Consider the following 25,928-nt stretch of genomic DNA (forward strand, 5'->3'; position numbering starts at 1 on the left):
ATAAAATGTAGTGTTCGTATTAATGGTATTTTAACCCCGTGGTTTGGTGTAAATCGGGGCCTGAAGCAAGGTTGTTTACTTTCTCCAATTCTGTTTAACTTTTTCATTAATGATCTACTTGATAAACTTGGAGAAGTGGGGATTGGTATTCATGTCAAGGACACCGTGATTGCAGCTTTAGCGTATGCTGATGATTTAGTTTTACTTGCAGATTCTACAGATGATCTGAACAGTCTATTAGAGGTTTTAAATGTCTGGTGTATAGATAATGGCATTTGTATAAATAATGAAAATCTAAAATTGTACATTTTAGGAACGTAAGTGTCAACAGAACGTGAGCTGTTTTTAATGTTGGGAGTTCCTTTTTAGATGTTGTGGATTGTTATAATTATTTGGGCCTATTGCTCACTGATCATTTAGATTATAACGCTATGGCGAAGGCAGCGGCTAAGTCTGCTAGTAGAGCATTAGGACTTCTTATTTGCAAATATAAGGCAGTCGGGGGTATGCAGTACTCTACTGATACAAAACTGACGATACGATGGTCTGGTTGGTTCTGAGTAATGGGGCTTCCATTTGGGGTCATCGAGATATTTCATGTGTAAATGCCGTCCACCATCGTGCTTTGAGGGTTTTTTAGGGATGGGTAAATACGCTCCAAATGTTGCGGTTAATGGAGACATGGGCTGGATTCCTCCTTTTGTCAAACAGTGGATTATTAGGCAATACTGCCGCTTTAACAAAATGCAATGTAGATTAAATAAATATGTATTTATATGGTCGGATGAGTGCGCGGGTGGACGTGTAAAAAAAACCGTGTGAAAGCCAAACTTAAAGAATGGGGCCTGAATATGGAAGAGGGTGTGAGTGTGAAGAATGTATGTGAGCGGGTACAGATTACTTGTATGGAAAAGTATATGTCTGAGTGGTATGAAGCATTGTATAAACAAGAAGGCAGAGTGGGTAGCAATAAGTTGCGGACGTATAGAATGTTTAAAAGTGTGTATGGTTGCGAAAGCTATGTAAGTATGCAAATGCCGCGCTCTTATCGATCTGCCCTTTCCAAGTTTAGATCCGGTACTGCACCTCTAAAGTTGGAACAAGCAGATATTCAAACATGAATGTAAATGAAAGGGTGTGTTTTCAATGCAGTGATAAGATTGAGGATGAACGTCATGTACTGTTGGAATGTCCGCTGTGCGATGATTTACGTGAAAGTTTATATGGCCATATATGTTTCAGCCATCCCAACTTCCTAGATTTATGTGATAATGAAAAAATGATTTTACTATTTAAAGAACATGTTTATTTTACAGCCCAAACCTGCTTTTATATACTTCAACAAAGAAGAAGACATCTTTTATACGGCTAATTTCATATTGTTACTTTTATCATATATTATGTCACTTCTATGTAATAGTCTCTCTCTCTCTCCCTCTCTCTCTCTCTCTATCTATATCTCTCTATCTATATCTCTCTATCTCTCTGTGTGTGTGTGTGTCTCTCTCTCTCACCATTTGTGGTGTCCCCCGCCGTTATATTGCTGGAACATTGCTAAAAGCGGGGTAAATCCATACCCACTCACTCCTTCTATATAAATGTGAGAGTACCAGAGAGGGCATTTTTTAAATATTGCTGTTGTATCTCCAATTATATTTTTAATAAGATTTACAATTTGCATTTATGCTCGTATAATTTATAATAGCGAGTCACTAATATTTTCATTCACCCTTTCATTGCGGTAGAAAAACACGAGACGGGCCAACAAGGGAAAATTTATTCTAGTATTCACTTCAGCATTTACCTGTTGACATAGATACAGTTTAGATGACTGCTATGAACACATTTTTTTAAAACTTGTGTTTCCATTGATCAGTCCAAATCTGAACTCGTTAGGTATTATATCATGAATTTGCCATTACAAGAGTGCAAAGGACACAGTTAAAATACGCACACCCCAGGACGTTTCATTTTCGAGTACGATCAGTCATGGTGGTGGTGGTGGTGGAATTGGGTTTAACGTCGTGCTTGAGAATATTTCGCTCATATGACGAAGTGCATGTGTGTGTATGTGTATGTGCGGCTGCTTGTACTAGCCCAGATTTAAGCTGGTTTTATAGTGTTAGCCGACTGAGATACCATGCCGCAGTGAAGCATGAATACCCCCACCCAGCCACATTATACTGACTCGAGCCGACCAGTCCTTGTTGTACCCATTAATGCCGATCGCCAGGCAGGGACCAACAAATACCATATTTTAACGTCTTTTGGTATGACGCGGTCGGGGATCAGACCCGCGACCTTCCGCACTCCGGGCGGACGCTCTTACCACTACACCACGGAGCGATCACTCATGGTCATAGACGAGGCTAACAGTTTACCAACTGGCAAACTGTGAAACGTATTGACCATTGTAAAAAGTTTAATTTTAAGATTAATTTGAATTTTAAACAAACCTCTTCTAACATTAATATATTTGTTTAATGCCGTTTTCAAGTTATACAAATTTGTGTCTGTGGGGATACCTCAATGTGGGAGGGACAAAATGATGCAGGCCTCAGACGTCACCAGTGTGGTGAGACTAACAAGTTGACAAACCTAGAAACCATTGAGGATGTCAGACCACAATGTTAAGTTTCTGGCGTGCCTGATGGCGAATTGCGGTGGTTCCGGTGTCTGCCATTCATGGCCACTCAATCACATGACGAGGGAACTAAAATGCCAGTACCAAGTTACAATACCCACTGATAACTGGTAACAAGAGGATGTGGATGTAATGATAAACTGTACCTAAGATTTAAGTGCCTGATGATTAACGGTTTTTCTGTGTCCACAGATACCAAAAAGGTGTATTAAGTTGCTTGGACTTCACGAGAAAACAAATTAGTATCATGTAAGTATTTAGCACACTAAAACAAATGGTTGATACCAAGCAGCACCCATGCCGTCGGAGTACAACACAAGTATCCGTGACATCAACACTGCACAAAATGCTCCAAATAAATTATGAACATTTTAATGAAATTTATTTACACGATCTTTAAGTAATACACATAAGAGAAGGTTATGCCACTTGTCACCGTCATGTCTACCATAGGAATCTGTCATCTTGTAGTATAAAAGCGAGTTCTTTATTATATTCAGCGTAAAATTCATGGAGTATTGTTCTTGTAATATTCTTCATTGCCGGAGCACGTTTCTTAGACTTGGTTTCGTATCGTCTTTTCAGTTCTGTGAGATTGTCCATAGCCGTTTCATTCAGAGGAGCTGAAAATACATTCATTGTGATTATTTATACATATCCGAGTTTTAATTTGAGTTGGTCAATAGTTATATTTGTACATGTATCACGTAGCTGGTGAGTGGCTTGGGTTTAACGAAGCTGTGAACAGTAGCCCAGTTCCAAGCGTGTCAGCGTATTGTCAGAGACAAGCCTGGAGTGTTTCACGTTGGTGTAACTCATGACCCGGGTGATGGTGCTGACAAACCTACAGACATAATGAACCGGGATTCGAACCACCGATCACACGTTTCTGGTGTGTGCCAAGGACATCAACTCTGCACAGAGAATTGTGGCGCCTTAGACAACTGAACCATCCTCGAGCCTGAGGTATCATGTAGGTATCATGTTAGATATTATGTAGGCATCATGTAGGCATTATGTTAGGTATCATGTAGGTATCATATTAGGTATCATGTATGTAGGTATTATATAGGTATCATAGGTTCATGTTTGGGTATCATGTCAGGTATCATGTTAGGTATAGGTATCATGTAGGTATCATGTTTGGTATCATGGTATAGGTATCATGTTGTTCATGTTTGGTATAGGTATCATCATGTTTGGTATCATGTTTAGGTATCATGTTTAGGCATCATCATGTATCAGGTATCATGTTGTATATGTTAGGGTATCATGTTAGGTATCATGTTTGGTATCATGTATCATGTTTGGTATCATGTATCAGGTATCATAGGTATCATGTTTGGCATCATGTTTGGTATCATGTTGGGTATCATGTTAGGCATCAGCGTTTGGTATCATGTTGTATCATGTTGGTATCATGTTTAGGTATCATGTTAGGTATCATGTTATGTTAGGTATCATGTTTGTATCATGTTAGGTATCATGTTTGTATCATGTAGGTATCATGTTTGGTGTATAGGTATCATGTTTGGTTTGTATCATGTATCATGTTTGTCATGTTTGTATCATGTTAGGTATCATGTTTGTATCATGTTAGGTATCATGTTAGGTATCATGTTTATCATGTTTGGTCATGTAGGTATCATGTTTGCGGTATCATGTGGCATCATGTTTGGTATCATGTAGGTATCATAGGTATCATGTTTGGTATCATGTTAGGTATCATGTTTGGTATCATGTTAGGTATCATGTTTATCATGTTGGTATCATGTTAGGTATCATGTTAGGTATCATGTTTGTATCATGTATGGTATCATGTTTGGTATCATGTTTGGTATCATGTTTGGTATCATGTTTGTATCATGTTAGGTATCATGTTTGGTATCAGGTAGGTATCATGTTTGGTATCATGTTTGGTATCATGTTAGGTATCATGTTTGGTATCATGTTAGGTATCATGGTATCATGTTAGGTATCATGTTTGGTATCATGTTAGGTATCATGTTTGGTATCATGTTAGGTATCATGTTAGGTATCATGTTTGGTATCATGTTTGGTATCATGTTTGGTATCATGTTTGGTATCATGTTAGGTATCATGTTTGTATCATCATGTTAGGTTGGTATCATGTTTGGTATCATCATGTTCATGGTATCATATCATGTAGGTATCATCATGTTTGGTATCATGTTTCATGTTTTGTATCATGTTAGGTATCATGTTAGGTATCATGTTTGGTATCATGTTAGGTATTATGTAGGTATCATGTTTGGTATCATGTTAGGTATCATGTAGGTATCATGTTTGGTATCATGTAGGTATCATGTGGTATCATGTAGGGTATCATGTTTGGTATCATGTAGGTATCATGGTATGTAGGTATCATGTTTGGTATCATGTAGGTATCATGTTTCATGTATCATCATGTAGGTATCATGTTTGGTATCATGTAGGTATTATGTAGGTATCATTTAGGTATCATGTTTGGTATCATGTAGGTATCATGTAGGTACCATGCAGTATTATGTTCGCACCATGTTACATGTCATGTAGGTATCATGTTAGGTATCATGTTAGGTGAGTGATGAGTTTTACGCCGCTTCTAGCAATATTCCAGCAATATCTCGGCGAGGGACACCAGAAATGGGCTTCACACATTGTACCCATGTGGGAAATCGAACCCGGGTCTTCGGCCACCCCACCGCCCATGTATCATGTTAGGTATCATGTCGGTATGATGTAGATATCGTGCAGTATAATGTAGGTATCATGGTAAGCATAATGTTAGGTACCATGTAGGTATCATGTTAGGTATTATGTAGGTATCATGTAGGTATCATGCTAGGTGTCATGCAACATACGTAGTACTAAAAAGTTGAAGACGTCTCGGAGAGTCCCCAGTGCATCTATGTTGTAGTCCTCTGTCTTCAAGATGAGGAAGTCCTCTCGCGGAAAGACAGCAAGCCATTCCTTGAGAAACACCGAGTAACAGCCAATATGGAGTCGGGTCTGAAAGATGGATGACAAATATAAATGAATCGGGAAATAATAAATGAATCGGGCCGCTTTCGGTAGTATTTCAAATTATCAGATAAAAAGAGACAGAGATCGCGGGTGTTTGCAACTGGGTTCAACCAACGAGAACGTACACCATATCGTGCTGGCGGACAAGATAAAACATCAAGGTGACTCTGGATGGAGCCGACTTTTATAGTTGTGTACAGGATTGCCGTGTCATAGACGGCTGTGCCTAAACCCCGCTTCCCGCTTGAAAGTGAGTGTGTAGGTAACCTCCGTTTAACGCCGAACATTTTCAAGTTCTACACATTCGTGAAAGCTCAATTTGGGAGTGCAGAATTGATGCGGTTCTCAGACATTTACCACTATGGCGATACTAACGAGCATAGACATCGAGTTGACAAACCTAGAAACCATTGAGGATGCCAGACCACAATATGCTAAGCTTCTGGCGTGCCTGATGGAGAACTGCGGTGCTTCCGGTGTCTGGGCCACCCATACCCCTTCTATTACATGACGAGAAAACTAAAATGCTAGTGCCAAGTTACAATACTTACTGGTAACGAGAGGATGTGGATGTAATCATGATATTCGGTTCTAATAATCGTGTTATTATAAATTATACCTAAGATTTAAGGACCTGATGATTTACGTTTTTTCTGTGTATTAAGTTACTGGGACTGGAGAACATGGAAATATTATATAGGCGAATCTAGCGTTCGAACACAGGAATTTAACATTCTCATTGAATATATCTACCTTTGCACAGCTATTAGAGGAGTCTCAGATGACTTGGCAACACATGCGGATAGAGAGGCTCTTACGGGTATAATTTGAGAATAGGTGGGTTGTGGACTCAATGGTGGCACGGATTATGTTTCTAGGCATGTGAACATTTATACTCGTGGGTTACACGCGGTGGTAAACTTCTGAGACACACATTACCTCGGGGTTTCCTCCCACGTTAAACAGACGCACCCTGATGTAATTGGAATATTGTTCACAGCGCTGTTAAATGCAACTCACACATAGGTGTTATAAAAGAAAGTTCAAGAAATTAAATACCGGCAGTTGATGGTACATCTTCCAACTGAACATGCATGTTCTCAAAGAATTGTCCCGGATGCAGTTCTCCATCATTCTGATGGAAAGGATAACATGGTCGTGGAATGATTCAGGTGAATGTCCATAATCCATGAAAAAGTAGTCCGAATATAACCTGAAAAACAAAATACTGTCGAACCAGGATTGTGCGGACCCATCTTTTATCCGGAAACATCAGACTCTGGATATCCAGTTAGTTTTAAAGTCAAATAGACCGAGTATAATCAGAAAATAACAATGCCAATTTACAGTTAAATCCGGATTCTCCAGACCGTTAATCCCGACATATGAGGCTGGGAATGTATTGGTATTTTTAAAGTCACTCAGCATCCACACTTTATGCAGATTTTTGTCTAGATTAATGAAGTTCTTATTATATTTGATTTGTTAGGATTATTCGAACTATCAATATGCATTGCACTTGTCCATGACTCAATATCAATCTGTTGAATTAGGAGATAAACGTACTGTGTTGGAAAATCATAGGAATATAATGAAATTATAATAGCTTAAATAAAACATTTAGAGCGTTATTAAGATTTTTTTAAAATACATAACATGTTTGAAAATCAGAGGTATAAAACGTGATTATATACCTCTGAATGACTTTGATTAACCAACCACAATCCAGTATTTACTGAAGTCATGGTAGAATATAGAACACCGTGTATGTGTCTTAGTTTGTCACAAAATTCTTCAAAGGAGGAGTAAGAGAGAGGTACTTCTCAAGCTATTGCAACACAATTTTACACAAGATTTACCTCAATTTACAACAAAAGGTATCGTCAGATTATAGTTAAATTTCCCTTCATAAACATCCGTAATGCTGTCACCAACATTGACAATATACCTGTCTATCAGTTCCTGAAGATTAGTAGGAATTTCATATGTTTATACACATGGCGCATTAAATGTGGAGTAAGAACTAAAGGTTCTTTAAGCCCTCTGTTCTGAGGGATTCTCGTCCATCCGCGGAAATCCCAGAAGTCCATCGGTGTTCCGTCCCCTAGTGAACAAAATGTAATTATAAATGTAAGCCAATAATTGAAACTCTCTAAGAACTAGAGATCTTGCCAAAGTGGGACAGGTGGCTCATATATAACAGTTCAAACAAGGAGGCGTGGAATTTTGAAATAGTTATTCCTTTACTTCATTGACATCTTGGCTTCAGTAATCCATGTTCTTTTAAATTGTATATCAATTACCCTATCTTACAATATCTCCTCTGAACTTCAGTGTAGATTGCTTCCCTTTGTTCTGCCAAACCCCAAATCACTCCGATTATGATCGTTGGTCTGTCAGCTATATTTTCGTGCTTTACCAAAGGACAGAAGACTAGCCGTGCTTCTCTTACGATTATCAACACACTTATAAGAACAAAAACCAAAAGGGATTTTTACTTTTAACTGACTGACTGACTGAGTTTGGTTTTACGACGCTTTTAGCAATATTCCAGCAACATCACGGCGGGGGACACCAGAAATGGGCTTCACACATTGTACCCATGTGGGGATTCGAACCCGGGTCTTCGGCGTGACGACCACTAGGCTACCCCACTGCCCATGTATCATGTTAGGTATCATGTCGGTATCATGTAGATATCGTGCAGTATAATGTAGGTATCATGGTAAGCATCATGTTAGGTAACGCTTTAACCATTAGACTACCCCACCGCCCCTTTTAGTTTTAAGCATCCAGCAACTAGTCATAAGCCAATAGTCAATATGTTCTATTTGATAACTCACCTACAATTTCAGAGTGAAAGCCATTGACTGTATGAGCTTTTATTTTAACAGATGCCTCTCTGAACACGTCGATGTAGTCAGAAAACGTTTGATGACGATCTGTCATTCTTTTATGAGAGAAACCTGGAAAACATATTGGAAACAATACATATTATGCAGACATTATCGTGATTTATCCAATACCATGCAGCTGTATTATAACTGTTCAAAGGTCAAATCTGAACTGTATTTTTAAACAAATTATAACTTGGCCAAATCCCACTGTCACAACTGGAAGCATGGACGGCCCAGTCGTACACGCCAGAAACCTATGCTCTTCAGTTCGAATCCAGTCTCTTGGGTTCCACCACGTGGTATATGTGTGAGAGATTCATCACTTCGGGCCTCCTCACACATCAGTACGCCATGCAATAACTGAAATACTATTCAAAGCGGCGTTAAACCAACTCAGCCACTCTCTCCAAACTCAGCCTCTTACTCAATGTTCAAACAAGGATGATTTGAAGCACTATTCCATCACTGTTGCAGGAAATCTGTCTGTACTTTGCTCATACATGTAAATAGTTTCGTATTGTTTGTTTGCTTGTTGTTTAACGCCGCACTCAGCAATAATTCAGCTGTTTGAAAAAGTCTGGAACAGACAATCCACTGATCAACATCATGAGCATCGATCTACGCAGTTGGGGTACGATGACATATGGGTCAACCAAGTCAGCGAGCCTGACCACCCGATCCCATTAGTCGCCTCACAAGTTTCGTATTGATCGTAAACACTTACGTAAGGTTCTATAAGAGAAGGTATGTCTGATCGCATCCTACATTAGCAGATTATGAGCCTAATGCGTCTCCAAATTTATGCGACTCAAACTGCTGTCTGCAATAAAACACCAAACTAGCGAGCAAATCGTACACATGGTTAGGGATACAGGTTAAATTAGTTTGAGGAAATAAACATTTCATGGAAACCTTACAAGAATTATCACAAAGAGCTAATAACTGATTTCACTTAACATGCATTTCGTGGCAGTGTGACCCGTGAAGGTCCGGGTTAGAATATTGATATTCAGTAACCCATGCTTGTCGTAAGAGGCGACTAACGGGATCGGGTGGTCAGGCTCGCTGACTTGATTGACTCGGTTCCCACTTGTCAGGTCCAGACTCGATTATTTACAGACCGGCGCCATATAGCTGGAATATTGCTGATTTCGGCGTAAAACAAAACTCACTTACTCACTCATGGCAGTTTATCTTCACATTTGTCCTCATTATGCTGACTACTATGGACCACTTTAGTCAACATACCAAACATTACTTTAAATCATAAAATGATCGCGAAGAGTAGGAGAAACCCTATGTTCCAGTATATATTCTCATACCTATGACTTCTAACTGCAAAAGTTGGCAATTCAGTAAACTCAGGTTATAACGATCTCAAATGGACCTCTGATTGTAGTTTGTTATAACCGTAGTAATTGTAATTTCGACTAAAAATATACAGCAAGTGACAGGGGCAAAATATGGTTGACACAGCCGCATTAATCGTCTTACGAGTAAATTGAACATGTAACCATGATTTCTTGAAAGTCATTTAGTCGTATTAAGCGTCCTACGAGTAAATGGAACATGTATACATGGTTTTCAGTCATTTAGTCAGAAACCCATTCCTCTCTGTTTATTTCATCATCTGTTTCATTTACAGTCAGTTGCAAAAATCGCATGTTATCAATACTATGTAAAATGGTAAACTATACAGGCGCTTACTTAATACTTGACAGAGAGTAATTATACATGATCTTATCTTTTTTCAAATATAAATGTTATCTAAGACTCTAAGAAATGAATAAATAACAATCATAATTGGAGATTATATTAGTCATCTTGTTAAAAAATAGAACCTGCTTTTTGTCGGCACACTTACATTTAAAACAAGCAGGGGTCATATTATCGTCATCATTTAATTAAAGCACACTTTCGCCCTGAACTATTATCACGTTAGAGCACGAGGACGCAAGCGTCCTCGTGCTTTAACTATAATAGTTCAGGGCAAAAGTGTGCTTTATTACACTATACATGGTGGTAGAGCGAACTGTAGTTCTTTTCTAAGATGCCACATTTAATACTTTCTAAGGATAATTACGATTAATCTAAGGCAGAAAACAAACGACGGTGTCGGTGATCTAAATTTAATATCCTCGCACAGGGCTAACTGGCCTATTCTATTGATGTGTCTGTCCCCCTACGTTAGGACGAACGTTACCAGAAAAAAAGAAATGATAAACAGTTTGATGACGGTTTACTTTCTGATTAAATATCTTCTCTAAATTATTTTAATTACATCTGTGATTAACGTAAACCATATGGGGCAATATGAACGTCGCATTTCTACGACCAACGTAAGTTTAGATCAGTACATCCAGATGAAGCTGAGTTGTCAAGTGACATTCCACGATTGCATTGTGGGAATGTAAACATTGCGAACGTTACCGTGCCGCTGAAAACTTGTGAGTCGAATTGAGACAGTTTTTTAAACGTCGGAAAACATAAACGTAACGTTTCCACCAGTGATGTTAGCTGCGTGAAGCAACTGCAAACCAAGAAACGGGATGCAACGGAGTAGTTTACTGCAGGAGGCTGTGGCGATGCCAACTGACATGCATCGTGACGTCGGTTACATTGTGACGGAATGCAAAAGTGTTCGATTACGAGGGGGCAGACTAGAATGGCACAGTGACGCCAATACATTGTGACGTAATGCAAAAAGCGCACATTATCGTCTGATAAAGTACTGTCGGCGCCTTTGATCTTTCACCGAAGCATCTTAGAATCCTTACTTAAACCAATTGCTAACGGCTGAAGGGATGGTGTAAATCCAGCTAGGGTCCATGCAGGTAGCAAAGGTACTGTAAGTCCCCATGGTCCCTAGTATGGTGATCTACCTTCAGTTGTTGGCAATATATAGCCTGTTTTTATATTGTATTGTCTTCTATGGTTAAAAGTTTTTAGTTTTTCACACTAGTTTTATATCTATATCTGTGATCCTCTTGTTGTTTTACTGTCTTTCGTTGACAGGGTTTTATAATTTGACTTTATTTATTACGACTTTATTTATTATTCACATCCTTGTCACGATCTGGCTGCAATATTGCCGACGTGACGTTAACTTTAAACTCACTCACTCACTTACTTGAACCTTTTTATTTTTAAGCTGATTTACCCAGCCATAGATTAGTATCTCAAAGCGCAATCAATGATAGATACTTAGATATTATAGGATTTAACAATATATCTTGTGATCTTAAATTACATGAAATAACAAACTCATTTGCCCCTTGGTTTCATATTAAGACAGACGTTCATCGTCCAATAGAATCAGTTTCTTATGAAGACAGACGTTCATCGTCCAATAGAATCAGTTTTATGTAAAGGCAGACGATCATCGTCCAAAAGAATCAGTTTCATATAGAGACAGACGTTCATCGTCCAATTGAATCAGTTTCTTATGAAGACAGACGTTCATCGTCCAATAGAAACAGTTTTATGTAAAGACAGACGATCATCGTCCAATAGAAACAGTTTCATATAAAGACAGACGTTCATCGTCCAAAAGAATCAGTTTCATATAAAGACAGACGTTCATCGTCCAATAGAATCAGTTTCATATAAAGACAGACGTTCATCGTCCAAAAGAATCAGTTTCATATAAAGACAGACGTTCATCGTCCAATAGAATCAGTTTCATATAAAGACAGACGTTTATCGTCCAATAGAGTCAGTTTCATATAAAGACAGATGATCATCGTCCAATAGAATCAGTTTTATGTAAAGACAGACGTTCATCGTCCAAAAGAATCAGTTTCATATAAAGACAGACGTTCATCGTCCAATAGAATCAGTTTTATGTAAAGACAGACGTTCATCGTCCAAAAGAATCAGTTTCGTATAAAGACAGACGTTCATCGTCCAAAAGAATCAGTTTCGTATGAAGACAGACGTTCACCGTCCAATAGAATCAGTTTCATATAAAGACAGACGTTCATCGTCCAATAGAATCAGTTTCTTATGAAGACAGACGTTCATCGTCCAATAGAATCAGTTTCATATAAAGACAGATGGTCATCGTCCAATAGAATCAGTTTTATGTAAAGACAGACGTTCATCGTCCAATAGAATCAGTTTCGTATAAAGACAGACGTTCATCGTCCAAAAGAATCAGTTTCATATAAAGACAGACGTTTATCGTCCAATAGAATCAGTTTTATGTAAAGACAGACGTTCATCGTCCAAAAGAATCAGTTTCATATAGAGACAGACGTTCATCGTCCAATTGAATCAGTTTCTTATGAAGACAGACGTTCATCGTCCAATAGAAACAGTTTTATGTAAAGACAGACGTTCATCGTCCAATAGAATCAGTTTCATATAAAGACAGACGTTCATCGTCCAATAGAATCAGTTCATCGCATCAACGATACATAAGTCCCAATGCATTCACAGCAAATTTAAACCTACTACTATGCTTAATCGTAGTATATGTGTTATTTTAATCTATGGCTAGATTTATTCAAATTGCTAATGGCTGAAGGGATGGTGTAAATCCAGGTAGCAAGAGTACTCTAAGTCCCCATGGTCCCTGGCATGGTGATCTAACTTCAGTTGTTGGCAATACATATATTGTGTTGTCTTCTATAGTTAAAAGTTTTTAGTTTTTCACACTAGTTTTATATCTATATCTGTGATCCTCTAGGTAGTTTTCTGTCTTTCGTTGACAGGGTTTTATAATTTGACTTTATTTATTACGACTTTATTTATTATTCACATTCTTGTCACGATCTGGCTGAAATATTGCCGACGTGACGTTAAATTTAAACTAAAGTTAAAGTATTTTAGTGTTAATTACTAGTTTTAGATTGAAATGTGTGATATACTAGTTGTTTTACTGTCTTTTGCTGACAGGTTTTTACAATTTACCTTTATTCATTGCAAAATTATAACTTGTTTGTAGTCACGATATGGCTGAAATATTGCCGATGTGACTCACTCACTCACTCACTCGCATCAACGACACCACGTATATGGTTGATATTAACCCTGTGGCGACACTATCTGTTTAACCATTTTCATAAATTGTATCTTTTCATGAGGAATACCTTGGTGGATGGGAGCCCTAATATAGTATATTGCAATTGTCTTTGACAAGAGAAAAAACGAAGCGTTACCATAGCGACGCCAGCTCCAGTAGCTGGACTCCTTCCCAAGAGTACATGTACACGTCTCTACATCCGGGTGATTAGTAATTCTGTTGAACAGATCAGTAGATCCGCATTTATCGGATCCAATGAGATGGAAATACGGGAGGCATTGGATAGTATTGTTCCGGTCCTGCCAGCACGGGTTCTTGTAGTCTGAGAGCAGTGATGGCCTGTTCTGAAAGGAAACATATATTGTCAACAAACATCGTGTTTCTAAACCGTGTAAGTGACGACGAATGACTCGTGCCTTTTCATCATTTCTATAAAGCACGATAAAAAATCTTTCTAACAGATCTGTTTTCTGGTATTCTCGTTATTTTGAGCCAATATTTCATTGTTTCATAGTAGCAGTGTACAGATGAAACGGACCGCACTCAAAACAGATTACCCCTAAGTGAGTGAGTGAGTTTAGTTTTACGCCGCACTCGGCAATATTCCAGCTATATGGCGGCGGTCTGTAATGATCGGATCTGGACCAGACAAGCCGGTGATCAACAGCATGAGCATCGATCTACCCAATTGGGATACGATGACATGATTGTGTCAGCCAAGTCAGCTATAGATAGTTTGCAGGCGATTAACAATCGCAATACTGACCATCACTGAAATGCCATGTAAATGTGCCCGTGGCTGGCATGGACATCCCTTTTTGTTGGCTACCAAATCACGTTGGTATCTTGGGAAACTCAAAAGCAGATTCCGCAGCTAAATCTGCTCTTGAGAAGTCAATGTCAAGCATTAGTAAGTGAGTTTAGTTTTACGCCGCACTCGGCAATATTCCAGCTATATGGCGGCGGTCTGTAATGATCGGATCTGGACCAGACAAGCCAGTGATCAACAGCATAAGCATCGATCTACCCAATTGGGATACGATGACATGATTGTGTCAGCCAAGTCAGCGAGCCTGACCACCCGATCCCGTTAAACGTCTTTTACGACAAGCATGGGTTACTGAAAATCAATTCTAACCCGGATCTTCACGGGTTTCACCCATAAGTTGTATTGAATACATTTGATAAAGTTTCATAAGAGAGCAAGTTATTTTCTCAAAACAAGAATTAAGATGACCACTATTGAAAGACAATTACGACGTTGTGTTAGCAAATACACAATCAACAAGTGGTCACTAGAAAACGGATTTAAATTATTCGAACATGTATACATTCACTTTTGTAATAAACACAAACTACAACACGATCCAATGTTATTCCTATGGAACCTCCAATAGAACGGTCTTTGACAATAAAATGTGTTGTATTCCTCATACATATAATGTTTAATTTAAATTCTTAAAAACTCTTGATATACGAAAGGTAGTTTCAAATGCTAAATGGGTTGGGGACAAACACTGCTCTATATCAACAGAACATTAAATAGATCTCAACTTGACTATGGTTGTTTTATATATGGTATAACGCGTATATTCAAGAACTTGACACCATTCATCATCAAGGTTTTGTGTCCAGGTGCATTTTAAATTTTAAACACTGTGTGGCTGATGAGCTGTATCATTATCTCCAACGCATAAAACAGGCATTACAGCAGGTTACTAAACGTCATTCCGATCCATCAGATAAATGCATCTAAGGCTATTTTTATACTAACTTTTTAGACCTTGTATGGTAAGAAAACTAACCCAATTGTTTCACATTGAGTCTGTATTCAACAACTCAGAACTGATGTAAATTGAGGACAGCGGCAGTCAATACAGCATGGTGTCAATTTGAAATTAACGTAATTGATACTAACCCCATATCATATTAACAAGACATCTTTGAAATTAATTCAAAACATAGACATATCGGTTATACATGTTGATGGATTTAACAACAGAGACAATATGTCAGCTGCAGCTACAGCTATCTGATGGAAGTTCCTAAGGTTACAACTTTATGGACACCAACGTCTTGTTATAATGAAGCATACAACTCTATTGATAACAGCTCCTTGTTATAATGAAGCATACAATTATATGGATAACAACTTCTTGTTTATCATAAAAGTACATTTTTCTGGATAACAACTTTTTATTAATAATGCAGCATACAACTTTATGGATAATAGCTCCTTGTTTATAATGAAGCATACAACTTTATGGATAATAGCTCCTTGTTTATAATGTAGCATACAACTTTATGGATAACAGCTCCTTGTTTATAATGAAGCATACAACTTTATGGATAACAGCTCCTTGTTTAATATTAAGCATACAACTCTATTGATAACAGCTCCTTGTGATAATGAAGCATACAATTATATGGATAACAACTTCTTGTTTATCATAAAAGTACATTTTTCTGGATAACAACTTTTTATTAATAATGCAGCATACAACTTTATGGATAATAGCTCCTTGTTTATAATGAAGCATACAACTTTATGGATAATAGCTCCTTGTTTATAATGCAGCATACAACTTTATGGATAATAGCTCCTTGTTTATAATGAAGCATACAACTTTATGGATAACAGCTCCTTGTTTATAATTAAGCATACAACTCTATTGATAACAGCTCCTTGTTATAATGAAGCATACAATTATATGGATAACAACTTCTTGTTTATCATAAAAGTACATTTTTCTGGATAACAACTTTTTATTAATAATGAAGCATACAACTTTATGGATAATAGCTCCTTGTTTATAATGAAGCATACAACTTTATGGATAATAGCTCCTTGTTTATAATGTAGCATACAACTTTATGGATAACAGCTCCTTGTTTATAATGAAGCATACAACTTTATGGATAATAGCTCCTTGTTTATAATGAAGCATACAACTCTATGGATAACAGCTCCTTGTTTATAATGAAGCATACAACTCTATGGATAACAGCTCCTTGTTATAATGAAGCATACAATTATATGGATAACAACTTCTTGTTTATCATAAAAGTACAACTTTCTGGATAACAACCTCTTATTAATAATGTAGCATACAACTTTATGGATAACAGGCCCTTGTTTATATTGAAGCTTACAACTTTAATGATAACAACCTATTGTTAATAATGTAGCATACAACTTTATGGGTAACAGCTCCTTATTTATATTGAAGCTTACAACTTTAATGATAACAACTTCTTATTAATAATGTAGCATACAACTTTATGGATAACAGCTCCTTGTTTATATTGAAGCTTACAACTTTAATGATAACAACCTCTTGTTAATAATGTAGCATACAACTTTATGGATAACAGCTCCTTGTTTATATTGAAGCTTACAACTTTAATGATAACATTGGTTAATAATGAAGCCTACATCTTTATGGATAACTTCTTGTTGATTGCATAGAACGACCTTTCGAAATAGATTCTTGCACCGTTATCAGGCTAAAAGTGACTACGACCAAGTGATCAGAAGCATATATGCATATTATGTTATGATATTAACAACAACATGTAATTGGCAAACACTTGGTATGTAACAGGATGGGGTGGGAGTAAGAAGAGCAAATTGCACCAGTCATGAAGCCAGCATACACGAGGGAGTAAGTAGTAAAGACGAGCTGATAGGGTGCTACCTGAGAATCTACAACTCGATTCAATGTTAATGTGCTGACTTTTATACAAGTGAAACCTTCTGTCTCGGAGATAACCGTATAAGGAGCATAAAACATCAACGCTTTATTCACTAGGCTACGCCACCGCTGTGTATATATAAGAACATCCACTCTGAAAATGAAGAATTCTGGTATCAATTCATATGGTCCAACTGACGTTCTTGTTTTGAGTGTTTTTACTGCACTTTCTACTTTATCTTTCACTGCCAGAGTTTAGAATTTACAACAAGTGGAAATGCAACTTGTGTCTGTTAGTATTTCAAACAGTATGGCTGAAAAACCAAATGATAGACTCTGAACAGAAGTATCAATTTCATTATCAACATGGCCTATGACCAACATTTCCATAAACCTCAAGACACCTTTAACGGTTATATCTTTATCGAAAAACAATGCCACCAAATGATTTGTAAAATATTTTATCTTTATCCAGTTAGTGGTGTGTGACATGTGGCAAGTTGGTCAGCATGCAACAGGAGAACATCCTATACCTACCTACCTACCTACCTACCTACCTACCTACCTACCTACCTACCTACCTACCTACCTACCTACCTACCTACCTACCTACCTACCTACCTACCTACCTATTCATAAATCTAAACGTTTGAGTTTGCACAGAATCAATGTGTTTGGGTAGCGTTTTGTTAATATGTAGAATTCCTCAACCAGAGCATTGCTGCACAGCTCAGCACAGCACGGCACAGCACAGCACAGCACAGCACAGCACAACACGCCACAGCACAGAATAGTTATGTAAAATGTATCCTAATCCTAACCTAAATCGCATAGTTTCGTTGTGGGACTTTAACCTCTCACTCTGACCTCCATTACATTGCTCAGTGGAATACCAATGTAGATCTTTTGACTGTTAGCCCACCAATTGAGACAGAAATGCACAATTTCGGATAAAATTGGCGTCCATGCGGAACCACCTGTTTATGACCACTGTATCCGCAAAAGAGCACAGGGATGAAATGAGACTGATAACGTATATATGTATCTATAACTTACACTGTCTGTCACCACGGAACTGACCGGTTCCAACCTCAGTTGTACGACAGACACATAAGTAACTAAGTTTCTGCGCATTTGTCCACTGTACTTAACATACACTAATCAAAGTTTAACTGGAATATTTCAAACAATACGAAAACAGGACACTTGTAATCTGTAACGTCGGTATGTGATATATACATAAATAGTTCTGACTTTGCTATACATATGGAAATTCATTCCGCAACACCTTTTTTTCAGACTTAGCAACTTTAATTAACTGGTGCATAAAATGTCTCAAAGATTTCCATACCATATGAACTTTGCAGTGGAATGAAAGAATTCAGGAGAAATATAGCCAACATTGTCATGGCATAATCTGGTTAGTTCATGCAAAACTATATCTTGCACAGACTTAAAGAACAAATAAACTTCTTTTTTTGTCTCTTTTAACCATTACATATGAAAGATTCTTTAAAAACTTGTAGTTAATTAATACCGAACGATTAAAAGTTGCAAAAAGGTCGCTTGCTTCACTCTCACCCGCCAACGAAACCACAGACAGGTTACGTAAATCTGTCGCCAGAGCACTGCAGTGACGTCATGTGAGGAAGGATTTTCAGTTAGTTGTATATAAAGCAATCATTTTTATGATTTCTCGACATCAACGAAGACATGCGTTGTCGTCAACTGCTCCTAACCCGTCGGGCTATGGTGTCAACATGCGAAGATTTCCACAGGACCCGGCAGTATAAGAAATAATGTATAAATAAATACATAATATATAAATGAGTTGAATGTCATCACGGTGTATAATAATAATTTTTTGTTACAGAAATCAACAACTGCTCGAACGTACTGGCGCTGCAGTGTCAGGAACAAGACGACCACGTGTCCTGCATCTGTTATTCAGTTTCTGGGGCTTCATTTGAAGAGGGGAAACACCGCCATTACCATACACCCCAACCAGGCCAGTTGACAGCAATCCAAGTGAGTGTGGAGGTATTTATCGTGTTTGTTTAATAATTGACAGTCACAATAATTTAGTAGATTGTTAATTGGCCTTTAATTGAGCAGTGTGTTAATCGGCCTGTAATTGAGTAGTGTATTAATCGACCTGTGTAATTGTGTAATTGTTATATATTCTGCAGGTGAAGGAAAATGCTGTGGGTAACATCTACATGTCAGGCGCCAGCATCGTTGAGGAAGCTCAACAGAAACATATCAACCCTGACAAGCCTGGTGGACGACAAAACCAAGCTACCCTAGTACGGATGGCCAACCGTACGAGGGAGCTCCTTCGGCCGAAGGAACCTAGGTCCTTGGACTTTGAGGTTTGTGATATGGTTGTGTAAAATTCAGTGTAGTAATTATTTAAGTATATTTTAATATATTTCAAATAAACACTATTGTGTAATACATTTGTAATGGTTCTGTTTTCTACTTTCAGTTAGATAAAACTTCCTGCCGGATGATTTCTTTCGGTGTGACGTAGGAAACAAAGGCGAGAGGCATCTAGTGTTTGCCACTGACCGGCAATTACAGCACTTAAGTACGAGTAGGCAGTGGTTCATGGACGGTACCTTTAAGATTATTAAAAAAGCCGTTCCATCAACTACTTACTATTCATGCTTTTGTGCATGCCGGGAGGGACTTTAAGCTTGTGCCTCTCGTCTTTGTGATTATGCCCAGGCGAAGGACATCGGACTATGTGAAGGTAGTCAAGCGGCTACTAGAGGCTCTCCCCCAAACAACCGCAAGTCAAGACTGTCATCCTTGACTTCGAGCAGGCTGCCTGGAAGGCCCTGAAGAAGACTTTGCCTGACGACCGTGTCCGTGGATGCCTGTTCCACCTGACTCAAGCAGTTTGGCGAAAATGTCAAGAGCTGGGCCTACAGGTACGTTCAATACTTTGAATCAATCAATCATTGCGAGTTATTTTGATATTATATAATTAATTCATTTATTTAATTTATTATATTATGTCATATAAATTCATATGTGTATGTACTATTTCAGGTAGCTTACATGGAGGACATTCACAAGTTCATGAGAAAGTTGATGTCTCTGCTATTTCTTCCGGCCGCTGATGTCACCAGGTTATTCCACAAGATTTCGGATCGGGTTCCAACTCATGGCAAGCTGCGACAGCTGATGGACTATTTTGAGAGTCAGTGGATCTCCCATTCTATATTCACCCCCCGCACCTGGTCAGTCTTCAACATCGCAGTCAGGACGAACAACTGTGTTGAAGGTATTCATTTCTTAATAAAATAAAGATTAATAACTTAAATAAATTATTACTGAATATTATACTATTTTTGCATTGTCAGGTTTCAATTTTCATAATGTTACGTAAAAATATGTATTCTTCTTTTCAGGCTGGCACAGGCGAATTAATAACAAGGTGGGAGAACAGTCACTGGGGCTCTACAGGCTCATGCCAGAGCTCCATCATGAGGCCAGCCTCCTATCCAGACAAGGCTTATACAAGAAGGAAGGCTGAAGGCGTACATCCGTAGATCATCAACAGCTAGGCAGGATGAGGTATTTGAACTTTGGAGTTTGTTCAAGGATGGTGACCTGTCTCTGTCACAACTACTGTCAAGATGTGCGATTATCCACGGACCAATCGTTTAGTGAATTGCTGCAATTCATGAAAAGACATTCTTGGGATATATAAGCATCCGGCCAAATATGGACTTTGACGTGTGAACATGTGTTATGTGTTATGTTGACGGTGCTTTCGTTATCGTCTTTATAATCTTGTTATTTTAATGCAATGGGTGAGTGAGTGAGTTATGGTTTTACGCCGCTTTTAGCAATATTCCAGCTATATCACGTGTTATAATCTTGCTAATGTTATGACATGAAATAAAACATAAAAGTCAACATCATACTGTGTTTTATATATGTTGATATAAGCTTGCTAATGTTATAATGAAACGAACTAAAACATAAAAGTCAACATCATACTGTGTTTTATATATTGTGCCGTTTTAGCTCAGAAATCAGTAGCCGTTTTCGCCAATACGGTGCCGTTTTCGCCAAACGATTTTTGTGCCGTTCTGCTGTGGTGCCGTTTTAGTTATAACCCCGTGCTAAATGGGTTATGTTTGCGAGTGCGAAGCGAGCGTTGTGGAAGCCTCGAACGATATCTTACTTGTGTTCAGATCGCCTCAGTACCATGTATCTTGTTCGAGGCATGGAAGAATTATGGCTTGCAAGTCCAATTCCATCTGTATCTTGTGTAACCTGCCTGTACACTAACAACTGATTCAATGCGCCTCTTAATTCCTTGGATGAATATCTGGATTTGGTTCTGATGAATCATGTTCCTTTCTTCATGCAAAGCAGCAGTCAGTTGATTGAGAGTCTGGACAGGCGAGTCTGTCTGTCGAACACGACGGCCTAAAATGTTCAACAGATGCTCAATGGGATGGACATCTGGGCTCATAGCTGACCATCGGATGGTCTCAGCGGTGACATGTGGGAACCAAGTCAGCGAGCCCGACCACCCGATCCCGTTAGTCGCCTCTTCCGAAAAGCATGGGTTACTGAAGGTTCATTCTATCCCGGATCTTCACGGGTCGACACGTGTTCGACCATCCACTAAGAAACGACTCAAATGAACCCTCCACCATGATGTCATTTTCCAGTAAACACGCTGATTACACCACGCACATTGTGCTGCTTTGTGAGCTGGTGACAGTTTATACGCTTGATGGGTCTTCTGACCCTGTATGCTGCTGCCTGATTTCTGACGGTCCTGCAGGAAATGGCTCTCTCTGATAACCACCGTTGCCTTAACGATGTGCTTGAGTCCCATGAACGGTGCCAAACAAGTCTCAAAACTGCTCTATCCTCTATTATTGTTGCCTTACGGGATCTTCCGGACCTTGGAAGATCTTTAACGTCATTGGTCCCCCTGTGTTTGTTAATGGGTCTTGAAATGATGGGCGGATTGCGCCCAACTTGATGTCCAATTTGTCTGATGGACATTCCGGCATTCCTCAGGCCAATAATTTACCACTTTGTAGCCTCTGGCAATTTACTGCATGACATGACAATATTGAGTCCAAATTGAAAGGAGAGAGTGTGACATATCATCAGTTAAACATGATTTCAACAATGTTGTGGTATGACATTTCACGTTTTGCGCGCCGTTGCACGTGCATTGAATATCTCCACACAGAACATGCAATACAGCAAGATGCAAAGTGTTAAGAAATCATTAAGAAAAATGTTTTGTTTTATAGGTCTATGAATTAGGTGAGCGAATGTTGTCTTATGACGCTGTTAGCAATATTAAAGCAGTAAATCAAGCAAAGCTCACTGAAAATGGGTTTCTCATATTGTATCCATGAGAAGCATCTAAATCTGTCGGAACTCACAAGCACGCCCTACTTGGCTAGGCAACCAGCCCCGTACTTCAAACAGATGATGATTCTGCAGTAACTGGCACACCAAAGGAATAACAGAATCTCTGAAACTAAATAAATCTATATCTAAATCAGCCAGACATATCTTTTATCTGTGGAATTTACAGTAAACGTACACTATAAATCGAAATTTCTTTTCGGCTGAAGAGTGAATGAATGAGTTTTTACTCTGATTTTAGCAATATTCCAGCAATATCACGGCGGTTCGGCTAACGAAACAAGAATCCATATTTATGCAATATTATTAAATTAGCGTTCGTTACCGGAGATGACGATCCCTTCTTCAACCAAAGTGAAGTATTTTCTCAGGTGTACACACAAAAGTTAAGGACAACATACTTTACTACAATGTTCTCTAAGATAACCCAAATGGAATATGGTAAAGATATCACGTTCTTAACGACATGCCAACTTGTCAAGGGGAAAGGAAAGGACCGTATCGAAAACAAGGCTTGCAGACAGGTTTAACGTATGAGGCTTATCACCATCAGTGTGAATACGTTGTACGAGACATTTGGTTTACACTTATGCGACTTCAGAAATGAGCTCTGGATACATCAGAAATGGAACTGTAAAGTGAGCTTAATAATAACCTTACTGACATTTTAAACTCTTCCCAAAATGAAATAAATAAATTGAAAAAGATAGAGAGATTGTTACTGATGATGATAATAAAAATGGACGGGAGAATTGTGGTATGATCGAAATAATGTAAAAGGCAACATAAGATGCAAACTGTGCCTGAATGGTATGTTTTAAAAGTAAAATATGAGGACCACCCTTGACCTTTAGCCTTGTTTAGATGTGGATTTGTACCCCTTGTCATAGACACTGGACGTTTGAACAAGCCCCCAACCCATCTTCTGGACAGAATTTGTCCACAATGCCTTAAACAATTTTATTACAGAAGTATTGAAGAAGAATTACAATTTCTAATGTCATGTCATTTTTCTGAAGTTTCCACACAGGCACATTTTCAACATTGTATGTTATTAAATCCACTTATACAAATCTGACTGATTTAAAGAAACATAATTGATTTGAAAGTTGTAAAATGTACCAGTCGTATGAACATGCACGCTTAAAAACTGTATACACAAACACAATTATTTAAGTCTTAAGCATTATTTGAACTAAGTACATTACTATGTATATTTCTGTTTCATACAGGATACGAATAATATCTTTCTTACCTATCTATCTATCTATCTATCTATCTATCTATCTATCTATCTATCTATCTATCTATCTATCTATCTATCTATCTATCTATGGACGTTACGTTTAACTAAAATATATACAGCTATGTGTAACAGGTGTGACTACTGATGAGGAAACAACTATTACGATAGCGACAGTCTATTGCGACCAACTATTGCAATACTACTGCAATAGTTTGTTTTCTCCTTGAATTGTCTCATTTGAAGTCATTTCCCAAATGAATGTTATTATAATAAGTTTATATGAACTAAAAACAAGTTGAAGCAGTTTCAGTCTCTTTTAATGACTGACAGGAATCTTGAAACCCAGATCAAGTAAACAGTTAAAACATAAACACAATGAAGCTGCACGTCAAACAATTAAAACAAATACAAAACAGCATATATATTTAATGATAATAATAACCATCAATGACTAAGCTATCGATAGTTACACATAGTATCGATGCAACGATAGTTGTTTGTTTCCACCATCGATTAATTGCTCAACAATTGCAATCCATCGATAGTTCGATGCATTATTACAGCCCCACATATATACAAACGAACTGGGTATCCCGATGGTGTTTTACTAATCTATTGAACCAGTCTCTACACACAGACTTTATCCTAAAACAATACTGAAACACAAAAGTTACGATGTCATTGCCTGTCATTTGTTTCAATCAGCCGTTATGTAGTCTACATTTGTTTTGAAGTTTAACTGGTATGAGGAATCGAAATCTTACCAAGCAAAAGAGATCCTCGTCTTCACCATGTATGGCTCCGATGCAGGGAAACTGTGGCACATAAACTTCTTCCTCGAACAGTCTTCCAAGGTTTAATGTCAGTTGGAAACGTGTGTTCTGTCCTACATGGTTCATCTCCGTGTATGTCCTTGTACACACCAACACCACCGTTGTGAATGCCACTACACGCATGTACAGGAATCGCTTAGACATGGTTGAAATACAGGAACCGAGAGAGCTGAAACATAAGTGTAAACCACTGAAATGTCATTAACCCGGACGCCGTAAATTTATAAGAAATAAAAATGAACGTTTAATCAGATGTTTCATTACTTCTTTGATGAGCAAACATCACGACATTAGAATCTATGTCGAAACGTCGCCTTTCACAGAATAAAGAAGTTGTATATCCATACAATTATCATCATTCTTCAGATGTTTCACAGTCCACACATCTCCGGGAAAGGCGACGCCAAGGTAAACGGTGCTGATATGTACTACAGTATATGGATAATGACGTCAGAGTAAAGAACGTAAGAACGTCAGAGTAAAGAATTCTCAGAAACAGATTCCATGTGGTGTAAAAGGCAAAATGGCTGTGGTAAGTATTATGAATGGAAAAGTGAAAATCAGTGATGACACCAGGTGTTCGGGTTAGGTAACTTGTTATATCAAATGAGAAGCCGCATAAGACGTAAGTTCTTCTGTTTGCATGCCAGTCTTTAAATGTAATCCCCTATGAAACTCGCCTTAGCTTCTGTTGCCAGTCGTTAAGAGCACCAAAGGATGTTCATGACCTTAGGTGATTGCGTCTTGTGGTTGTACCTCGCTGTGGTACAGCTGGGATATTGCTAGACCATGTGCACACACCCAATCACCACATCACTCAGCAGCTTATTGATCATGTAGCCTGTGAATCCTTCAATCAACACGTTAGAAATAAAAAGCGACAAATGCGCCAACAGCTGCAATATATAAATTCAAATAAACCACGCACAATGATAATAATGAGAGAACAACACAAACGGTCGATTCTGAAACGAAGTGTGGCATTGATATATCTCGAGACCTCGTCAATGTTTACTCAACCCATATATTGACCGGCACTTACAGAGGTCACGCTGTATCAGAGGCTGTGCAATGACAATGTTATTCACATGAAATAAAAGCCCATATGATGTGTGATGCTGGCTGCTTCATGTTGGTTTTAC

General features: G+C 38.2%; 1 protein-coding gene across 1 annotated transcript; it reads right to left on the reverse strand.

Moving 5' to 3' along the window:
* Nucleotides 1–3,088: 3,088 nt before the first annotated feature.
* On the reverse strand, nucleotides 3,089–24,930 carry LOC124263188 (carbohydrate sulfotransferase 15-like). Its single transcript, XM_046697762.1, has 5 exons — nucleotides 24,718–24,930; nucleotides 13,731–13,938; nucleotides 6,731–6,945; nucleotides 5,509–5,656; nucleotides 3,089–3,267 (listed from the first exon to the last, which is right to left on the reverse strand). Exons 1-5 carry the CDS (start codon nucleotides 24,928–24,930, stop codon nucleotides 3,089–3,091), a joined length of 963 nt encoding a protein of 320 aa, XP_046553718.1.
* Between the last annotated feature and the right edge of the window lie 998 nt (nucleotides 24,931–25,928).

This window comes from Haliotis rubra, unplaced genomic scaffold (assembly GCF_003918875.1).
Source record: "Haliotis rubra isolate DU_JTF1 unplaced genomic scaffold, ASM391887v1 Scf87, whole genome shotgun sequence".
NCBI lineage: Eukaryota > Metazoa > Mollusca > Gastropoda > Lepetellida > Haliotidae > Haliotis > Haliotis rubra.

Bases quoted from the DNA above. Each gene is read 5' to 3' on its own strand.
- LOC124263188 (XM_046697762.1), bottom strand. From the start codon at position 24,930: ATGTCTAAGCGATTCCTGTACATGCGTGTAGTGGCATTCACAACGGTG. The intron at 6,946-13,730 runs GTAACGCTTCGT...TATCCAGAGTCT, and splicing joins CTGGAGCTGGCGTCGCTATG to GATGTTTCCGGATAAAAGAT. The intron at 5,657-6,730 runs GTATTTAATTTC...TCCATCTTTCAG, and splicing joins AGATGTACCATCAACTGCCG to ACCCGACTCCATATTGGCTG.